This window comes from Lonchura striata, chromosome 12 (genome assembly GCF_050655825.1).
Source record: "Lonchura striata isolate lonStrDom1 chromosome 12, ASM5065582v1, whole genome shotgun sequence".
NCBI classification, from domain to species: Eukaryota; Metazoa; Chordata; class Aves; order Passeriformes; family Estrildidae; genus Lonchura; species Lonchura striata.
In genome coordinates, this window is record NC_140714.1 from 11,979,939 (window position 1) to 11,989,167 (window position 9,229).

General features: G+C 49.4%; 1 protein-coding gene across 1 annotated transcript; it reads right to left on the reverse strand.

The window, feature by feature from the left end:
* Nucleotides 1-211: 211 nt before the first annotated feature.
* Nucleotides 212-8,980, reverse strand: UQCRC1 (ubiquinol-cytochrome c reductase core protein 1). Its single transcript, XM_021532328.3, has 13 exons — nucleotides 8,885-8,980; nucleotides 8,371-8,511; nucleotides 7,818-7,904; nucleotides 6,700-6,829; nucleotides 5,765-5,963; nucleotides 5,111-5,190; nucleotides 4,849-4,964; nucleotides 4,300-4,443; nucleotides 3,420-3,580; nucleotides 2,390-2,475; nucleotides 1,852-1,940; nucleotides 1,282-1,357; nucleotides 212-430 (listed from the first exon to the last, which is right to left on the reverse strand). Exons 1-13 carry the CDS (start codon nucleotides 8,954-8,956, stop codon nucleotides 366-368), a joined length of 1,446 nt encoding a protein of 481 aa, XP_021388003.3. The 5' UTR covers nucleotides 8,957-8,980; the 3' UTR covers nucleotides 212-365.
* Nucleotides 8,981-9,229: the final 249 nt, after the last annotated feature.

Consider the following 9,229-nt stretch of genomic DNA (forward strand, 5'->3'; position numbering starts at 1 on the left):
TGAGCTGGTTTACAGATAACCAGGAAGCTTAAGATGAGAGGCAACACATCTCCATATAAAAACATATGGGTTAGTATAACATAGCCCCTCTAGACAGATGTTTGCCTATCAACAGCTCCAGCTCCTCACATCCTATCTCCCCAGTTTGGCAAGACCAGCAGTGTCTACACACACCACCCAGGAAGAAGAGTTGACTACCAGCAGAACCAACTCCACATAGGATGTATTTATTTTTATACATTTAACACAGAGAAGACAGCTGCTTTGAATGGACTCAGCTTGCCCTGGTGCCCATAACATTCGGTGCCAGAGGGAACCTGTCACAGTCCACAGCTTCATTACTTCCAACCTGCAGGCAACACATCCTAGAGACGGACCCAGTACATGCCACTGCGGATGCGGTTGTAATCCAGGAGTTGTTCAACAGGACCTGAGTGAACAGGAGTAAAATTACTTGGAGACATAATAAAAAAATCACTGCTGTACAGTTTCTTATGCTCTTTAAAGCAGATGGTGGCAGAGCAGCCTGTGCTTGCAATCCATAGCTGCTCTGCACAAAACCAGGCAGCAAATAAATTCTGTTTAAGAGTTTGAGCAAACAGCTCAAACCTGCATCAGGAAAACCAGTAGATACCAGCTCCTGACAGAATAAGGTGTTTCTCACACTGCCCCACAATGCTCAGTACAGCTCCCATACAGGTATCAAATACAGGGAGCCACCAAGTCATTTCAACATTTCAACTTCCTGCTCAAACACTGCCTCTTCCAACCTGCTCCACTTTGAAGGCCAGAGGAAACAGCTGCAAGGAGGGGAATTCTCAAAACACAGGATGGAGGCAGCAGAGCTGAGTTGCTTAGACAGGTTTTCTGAATGGAATTTGTCCTTGGCCAGACAGACATGCCAGAGCAGCACAGGAGAATCAGGTCCCTTCACTTCCCTTACATAAACCACCCTGACCCCAGGGTAAGGACACCTGGCAGACGTGCTGGGCCCGCACCCAGTTACAGGACTCCCAGTCTTAGTCACAGCTCCACAGCAGGCAGAGGTGGGAGGACAGCCAGCAGCTCACTGCCACTGCATCTCCATCACCTGCAAGTCTGATCTCGTGGCATATGTGCCTTGGCACACCTCATGTACAGAGGCAGGAGGCTAACAGTGAAGAACCAGAGTGGCTTAAGGAGTCAGGACACACACATGAGGACTGCCTGCAACTCGCTTCCACTCAGCTCTCATCCCTGCCTTGTTTTTTAAGTGTGCACTGATTGTCACCTACTACTCACCAACTGCTGCAAGTGCTGGACATTTGTCATAAATGTATTTACTGCACACATCTCTCACCATTCTTGCATCAACAGCCTAATAAAGATCAAACAAGCAATTAATGACTCTTCCAGCAGACCTACATTTCTCAAAGTCGCAACTAACTGTTGCCATTACATATCAAGCTCATTAAAAGATACAATCAGGCTCTGCCTGCAAGCATGGCTAATACACAGCGCATTCTCCTGTGGGCACAGAAGACAAGGCCAAAATCATAAGTCTTCTAAGGAATAGAGTGGCTGCAGAAATTCCACAATCTAGGTGTGGGCCACCATTAGGAAAACTGTTACAGGAATTTCAGGTTGTGTGCTTAGCACAATTGTATGCTCTCTTTTTGGGATGGACTCTAGTCACAGGGACACAGGATACACTGTGTCTAAGCCAGAGATTCTGACAGTTACATCAGTGTCAGCAGGATAACCACTGGACTCCAGGGAGTCTGATTAAGGGATAAGTAAACCATGTGTTACTGCAACGGACTAAGGCCAGACAATGCTCAGGTATCCCAGCCAGAACAAATGGATACCTACAGAAATCCTGGCATCCCACTCCTCCAGAGGGATACGGCGTCCGTAGTGTAAGAGATGGCTTCCAATATTCTCACACACTCGTGTGGTACCTGGATGTAGAAGACATTGCATGATCAGTGCACCAAGAAGCCTTCCAGAATTGCACAGCCTGATCATCAGCCAAAGCAAAGAGTAGAAACTAAGCATAAAAACCTCTGCTAACAAAGCATAGTTCTAATTCCCACTCTTTGCAGCTCCAGCAGGAGCTATGTGATGCACAGATTTCTTTACTCTTCTCCAAAGTGTTACAGCCAAGGCAGACCAGTTTGAGGGTCTCAGTTCTTAGGCTACCAGCAGTATGTCACTCCTGGGAGCACAGAAGGCTAGGGTCAGTGGCTCTGACAACATGGCAGGAGGAGTGTGGAGCAGGAAAAGGAAGTTTTGCCCAGTGCCTGCCAGCAGAACTGCAATCTTTAGCACAGTTTCTGTTGTCCAGGAGAACCTCAAGCAGATACCCTCTGAAAGCAGCACAGTGGTCAAGCCATGAACCAGAACATACCATCCAGCTGAGCCACCATGGCATTTCGGAGATAGTTCTTGGCTCTTGTGACTTCTGACTCTGTGGTACTAGTGCACAAACGCATCCTGGAGAAGACATGAAGACAACAAAAGCTCTTAAAGATGTTTGTCTGCTCAGACAGAAAGTGAATTCCTCCCTTTCCCCAGCCTCCTTAAAAATAAGCTGGTATCAACACCGCTTGTCTTGCAGGCTGACGTTCATCCTTGATCTCCACAGAACAGCAGGAGGCAAGAGCTCCAGCATACAGGCAGGGGATTCAGCCAGCAGGACACATGCTGAGCTCAGCAGCCCTGGTGCAGGCTCTGGCTTGCCCTGCAGGCACAGCAGCATGTGCTGTGCACTGCCCTATCACAGGAGAGGGAAGGCGTGTCAGCCATTCCCATGCATGGCAAGCTGCTATGGAAACTGATGCTGAAAGAACAAGACAGCTCCACAGTCACTCTGGACTCCAGCTGCTACATCCCTTCTTCTCCTGCCAGTGGGTCACATCTCTGGGGCAAGGGCTCACTCCACCTGCCCCACACAGAATGGCTTGTAGCTCAGATGTAGCCTTGAACTGGTTCATGACACAATAAGATGGACAGCCAGAAGGCTCCCAAATGCTGGCAGGATTCCAGCAGCAGGTCATTCATCAGCCACAAGACAAGAGCCTGAGCAGCAGGAACTCCGCCTGCTTTGCTCAGGCTTAACAAGACAATGGAGATAAGTCTCTTGGGCACCTAGAAAGCCTTGTCTAAGGAATGATCTCACTCATATATAAAAAGACCCAAAGCCTTGGTGCTAATACTTGAAAGCATGAACAAAAGACCAGAGAAGCCCTAAGGGACCAAACAGCTCCTCAAAAGCCACATTCTTAAAGATTTACAGGTTCAGTTAACCAGAATGCAAGTTACCATGAAGTTCATAAAGAGACAGAGCTCTCTGTACACTTAATATGCTCCCCCAGCAGCCGAGTCTCGCACAGGAGGCTCAGATCTTGAACAGCAACTTGTGCCAAAGTTGTACTTACCACTCTCCCTGAGCACAAAACATCATATCATCTACAGACAGAGGATCAGAAACAAAATGGAAACCGAAGAGGCCAGTGTCAGAGTAGGAGGTGTTGAATGGCTCGAAACTGTGACAGAGATTATGCTTCACAGCAAGCGTAGCCAGCTTGCTAGATTGATTCTGTAAATAAGGAGATGCTGTCAGCCATTTCATTTTCAGCTTCCTCAAAACTCAAATTCTTTCCCACTGAGCTGTTTTCACAAAGACCATAGACAAGACAGAGCGGAACACTTTACTGAAGGAGAGCTTAATTTAGAGCCTTCATGTGGTCAACAGATGAGAATCACTGCTGGAAAAGCCACAGACAATGGCCTAGGAGCCCATCCAGCAGAACCACTTCCTTTCCCAGCAGCAGATGAAAAGCTGGTATGCACACCACCGCAGGAGTGGGAAAAAAATGAGAAGGACATGGTCTCCCAGCAGCAGGGGTTAGCACTGATATACAGGCTAGACAGATTCCAGACAATAATGGATGCAATTCCGAGGTTTTAAACAAGTTCCATTTGCTCTGCAGTGGTAAGACAAGCTTGCATCATGAGACTGTACTCTGTCCTGCTTCCATCACCACCCCCACTGAGTGATTAGCTGTGAGGGTGGGAATAAGCTGCTGTGAATTCACCAGCTACACCTCTTCCACAAAAGGCTCAGCTCATTTGCCAGCATCACCTCTCAAGAACTGTCCCAGATTAGATTTGATTACACTTTTATTCTACTTTCCAGGCCCCTAACCCCTTCACAGTTGGAAGCTAACCACAACAGCACATCCCCCTAGGGTCTCCATAATATTCCACATTAAGTATTGCTCCAGGCTCTCCCTGTGGCACTCCCAAGACTCTTACCGTCCCACCTCCAAAAGTGCGGTCATAGCGCCCTATGATAGCATTAGCCACATTGAGGACCACGTTGTCTGGATCAGCCCATCCTGGCCCCTCCACAGCAAGAGCAATATGGGCAAGGGGCAGAGCATCATCTCTGGCACGGATCTGGAAAATCATCAAAGAGTGGGGGAGAACTGCATCAACACTGTGATCTGTCTGCAGCCTGCTGCAATGCCAGACTGACAAACTGGGGCACTTGATGTTAGTCCAGTAAAATCAAAGAATCCCAGACAGAACTGAACACAAACCAGCTGTTCTGATGTGAGTTTTACAGTAGATCAAATGAGCAACAGCCTCACACTCCTAATGAATTTGGGTCCCATCTAAAACCCACACGTGGCAGTAAGCCCCAAGAACAGAACATGGGAGTACTACCAAGATGGTGCATCATCAGCTTCTCTGACACACATGAACAGACTTTTCCACTGACAAGCAACTGTAATTGGTTTCACATTCATTCCACAGCTGGGCAACAGCTGCTCATTTTGATGGGGACCAAAACAACTTTACCTCGCTCCCTGTGAAACGACAGTGCTTGAGGGTAGGCACAGAATCCCCCTTGTGTGTAAGAGGCGCCCCAGTGAAGTGCTGCTTAGCTGCATCTACCAGCTCTCTGTGGGAAATACCTGGCAACGACAAAGGAGAGATCTCCAGTCTCAAAACAGACTAATTTAACAAAATTATCTGATTTTACATTAGTGATGTGAGACAAGTCTGATCACATGCTTGAAAATACTGAGGCTTCCCAGGATTACAAGAATCTAGAACTTACCTCCAGCAGCTGCCAGGACCATACGAGGTGCCTTGAAGTGAATATCAACATATGAAGCCAGATCTGCTCGAGTCAGCCTCCTGGAAAGAACATAGAGATCCAGAACGTCAGCATCTCCAACTCTGTAGGAGTAAGAGGCTTAGAAGAAGCAAGTTCACAGTGCAGAGACAGCAGCGATTGTCTTTGTTGTGGGGTAACAATGCTTTTTAGAAGTCTGCACTGTGTACTGTGTTTGCCCTGTGCTCTAATTCTACAACACAAACAACAAGAGCCAGCAGCCAAGATGGAGAGTTGTAGACTTCAATATGGACTGGAGAGTATCGAACCCAGTCACTGAGCTAACACAAAGCCACTGCTTTGATGACCACCCCTAGCTCTCTAAGTTTTGTAACAAACTGAGAAGTATGGGAGAAGGCTCAACCTGTCCCTCCCAGCCTCAGGAAGGGCTGGCATGGGGTGGTTCTAAGGAATGTGTGCATCATTACACCTTCACCAGCGCCAATGGGGAAAACACAGTCAGGGCACAAGGAGAAGCCCATGGGCTCAGATCACCTCCATGTACACACTGTGCAGCCATCATGCCCAGGAAGCAGCAGTCAGGCACCCCAAGGACTGCACCCCTAGGCTGTGCACCACATCCAGCCAGTTGCTCACTTGATGTTCTCTGTGGTCCCTTCAACGGTGTGGGCCAGCGAAGTCCCCTGGTAAGCAGTGGCATGAAGGTAATCAAAGGTGACATCTGCCAGGTTGCTGTCCAATTCCTTCAGCTCCTGAAGGATGACGCCACGCTCCTTCTCGATCTGAGAATCCTCCAGTGCACAGTTCTGCACAAGGTCACTCAAAAGCTCTACAACTGCAACACAATTCCTACATCAGTATCCCACTGCCCGACTGCTACCCAGTGCTGCTGAAAGGAGACACACAGGAGTGAGCAAAAACCATGCTGGGGGAGAGCATGCAACGTAACAGAGCTGAGTGCTACCCATTCCCAAAGCATCTGGGAGGAACAAACAACACTGGTTTAGCAAGAATTCACCGAATCAGCTTGCCAAGCACCTTCACCCAACAGAGTGCAGGCAACATCTGCAGATGGTAAAATACATCAGAAGCACGTTCTCTTCCAGACATACACTGAATCCTCAGTTTGTGATGCCTACAGCATAGCCCATGTCTACAGTAAGGCTCCTACTCAAATCACTGTCTCTGCCCAAAACCAACCCAGAGAAGGCAGCAAGTGGCATTACAGAGCATGAGGAGCACCTGCAAGAGCTGCACTGAGAACTCCTCACACGGCAGTTGTGGCTGACCTCAGTTGCTAAGCTTCATAAAACAACCACAAACCAGTGAATCCCTTCTGGAAATGCAGTGCAGCCTGACATACTACAACTCCTGGTTTAGGGACACATGAACACACAGCCTTGAAGCACCACATCACTGCTCTCTTCAACTACCAACCAGAACCTCCAATTTACTGCTCAGCTTCAACTTCATTCTCGGGGCTGCTGACAGAAAAGATGCTTGGGGGTGAGAAACAGAAGCACATGCACTTACTTAACTTCCCAATCAGACTTTGCTTCTGGCCATCCTACCTTTGGGCATGTCCTTGGACAAGGCTTTGATGTAGAAGGCAGTTTGCTCACGGGAGGTGTACCCATTCAGGTGAGCTCCCAGACTCTCCACTTCCTTCTCAAAAGCTGAGCCAGGACGCTTCTTTGTGCCCTAAAAGAAACCAGATATACTCAGTTATGAAATGAACAAACTTCCCTTCAGGTCAAAATTAAAGCAATGAAAATAACAATAAAGACTGTCATGTGATCCATAAAAGCCAATAGCAGCTGCATAAGACAGGAGAATACTTGGCTTATCTCCTCTAGATAAAAGATGTCTGAGATGTATTTTGAAAGACCAACACAAACTGTCAATAAAGCTTGTGTTTACTGAAACACAATAAAGCTGCCCAAAAAATAAAGGCTGTCATTACCGCTAACCAAAACAAAATCAGCAGGTAAGGAAACAACCTATGCTGAGAAAACAGCATTTCAACAGCACCCTGAAAGTAAACTAAGAACAAATCCAAACCAAAAATAAGCAGGTTTCTAGTTATCCAAACAGTGACATACAGAAGATAAGTAGATGCAGAAGACTATTTGTAATACAGGGCCCATCTCTTAAGGAGCTGGCCAGAGCTGTAGTTGCCTATGAAGGCACAGGCTGAACTTGAGTCAGCAAGTCCCAGGCCTCGATGTCTTCTGCCCTGTTCAGCAGACACTTGCATAATTTAAACAGCAAGAATTATAGCCTCTGAGCTTTGCTGGACCAGTAAGAAAAGCAAAATAAAATAAATGGCAACAGGAAATGCTGCTTTGAACTCTCTGTGCTAACCTAAGTAAGGATGCTTTATAGCACAGTGCTCTATGTGTGCTACACTTTTTAATTATATTTTTTTCCTTTAAGAGAAAAATCACCAAATAGTAAATAAGAATTATTTTTAATTTATGCATGCTTGCAAAGTGCTGTACACTCAACCAATAAGCACCACATAGGCTAGATGCTTTTTTCGACTTATTTGTACACTGTGTGCAAAGACTCCAGGACTCAGATGACCTGATTTACACCCTCTGTCAACATCCACAGCTCCAAAACGAGAGGCCAATGCATGGACAGAATATTCAGGGCAGCTCTGTGCAGACCTAGCACAAATCCTCACCTTAAAGGCCATGTGTTCCATAAAGAAAGCAGCCCCGTTGGTCTTTGTGTCTTCATAGCGGCTCCCAGCCTCGATCCACAAACCCACCTGGCAGCAAGAGCAGCGAGTAGCAACATCAGAGAAGAAAACAACCAGCATCCTAATGACACAAACACAACAGCAGGGACAAGAAGTCTGGTCCACAGACATTACACTACAAGAACCAAAATAAGAACAAACTAGCAACCGTTCCCTGCACATATTTTGGCTTTTTCTCTCTGAGCTTCAACACATCTGGTTTTGCCAGAGAGATAACTTTTATTTCTCACTTACTGCTCATACAAAAACTGTAAGGCTGAGCAAATTTGTAGAGCATAAGAACTTATCTAAAGACAATACAACACCAGTCTGAGCATCCTGCTGCTATATTAATCCCACCTGTTCACAAGGAGAAGCAGTGGGGTCTCTGGCAAAAGCACTGGTTCAGACAGGGGCCAGTCCCTTTTGGGAGACCAGCTGCAGGCTAGGCAAGACTGATTGTTCCACATGAGCCCCTAACTTATGTTAAGCTTACCGTGCAGGTTGGCTGATTGGACTCCTCCGAGGCCACACGAAGGCCGTTCTCCAGCGTGGTGACCTGGGTCTCAGGAATATTCTGGAGTGTCTGGGCATAGGTGGCAGCACCTCGCTTCCTTGTCAAAGTCAGCAAAGCCGCCTGTAAAAATAAAGGCTGTCATCACAACTAACAGACTGTTCCCCTCGGGAACTCAGAGGTCTGAAGAGGTGGGAAACCCCAAGGGAAAAGCCGCACGAACCCGTCGCACCCCAGTGCCGGGGCAGAGAGCGGACCGCGGCTCGGTGGCAAACCCCGCAGCGGGTGACAGTGACAATGACAGTGACCGCCGCCGCTGCTCCCGCCCGCCCAGCCCCGCGCCACAGAAACGCCGCCCGGCCCGCACCGCCCGCCGCGTCCCCATGACCTTCCCACCGGGACACAGGCGGGGCCCGGCAGCACTCCGCACTGCGGGGCCGCCCGCGGCCCGGCCGGGCTCCCCCCCGCGCTGCCCCCGCGGGGCGCGGTGACTCACGGCGGGGCGCGGGCCCCACAGCAGCGCCCGCCCGGCCGCGCTGCCCGCCCGGCACACCGAGCGCGCCGCCATCTTCTTCTTCTTCCGCTGGCCGACGGCCCCGGCGCCGCGCGCCTGCGCACAGACGGGCCGGGGCGGGGCCGGGGCGGCGAGCGGCGCGCCAGACCGGCGGGCGGGACGCCGCGCCCCCTGGTGGCGGGAGGGCGCGGCGGTGGGGCGCGGGCGGGGCCCCGGGAACGGCGGTCCCGGGAATGGGGGTCTGGGAATGGGGGTCCCGGGAACGGGGATTCCGGGAATGGGGATTCCGGGAATGGGGATTCCGAATGGGGATTCCGGGGGATGGGG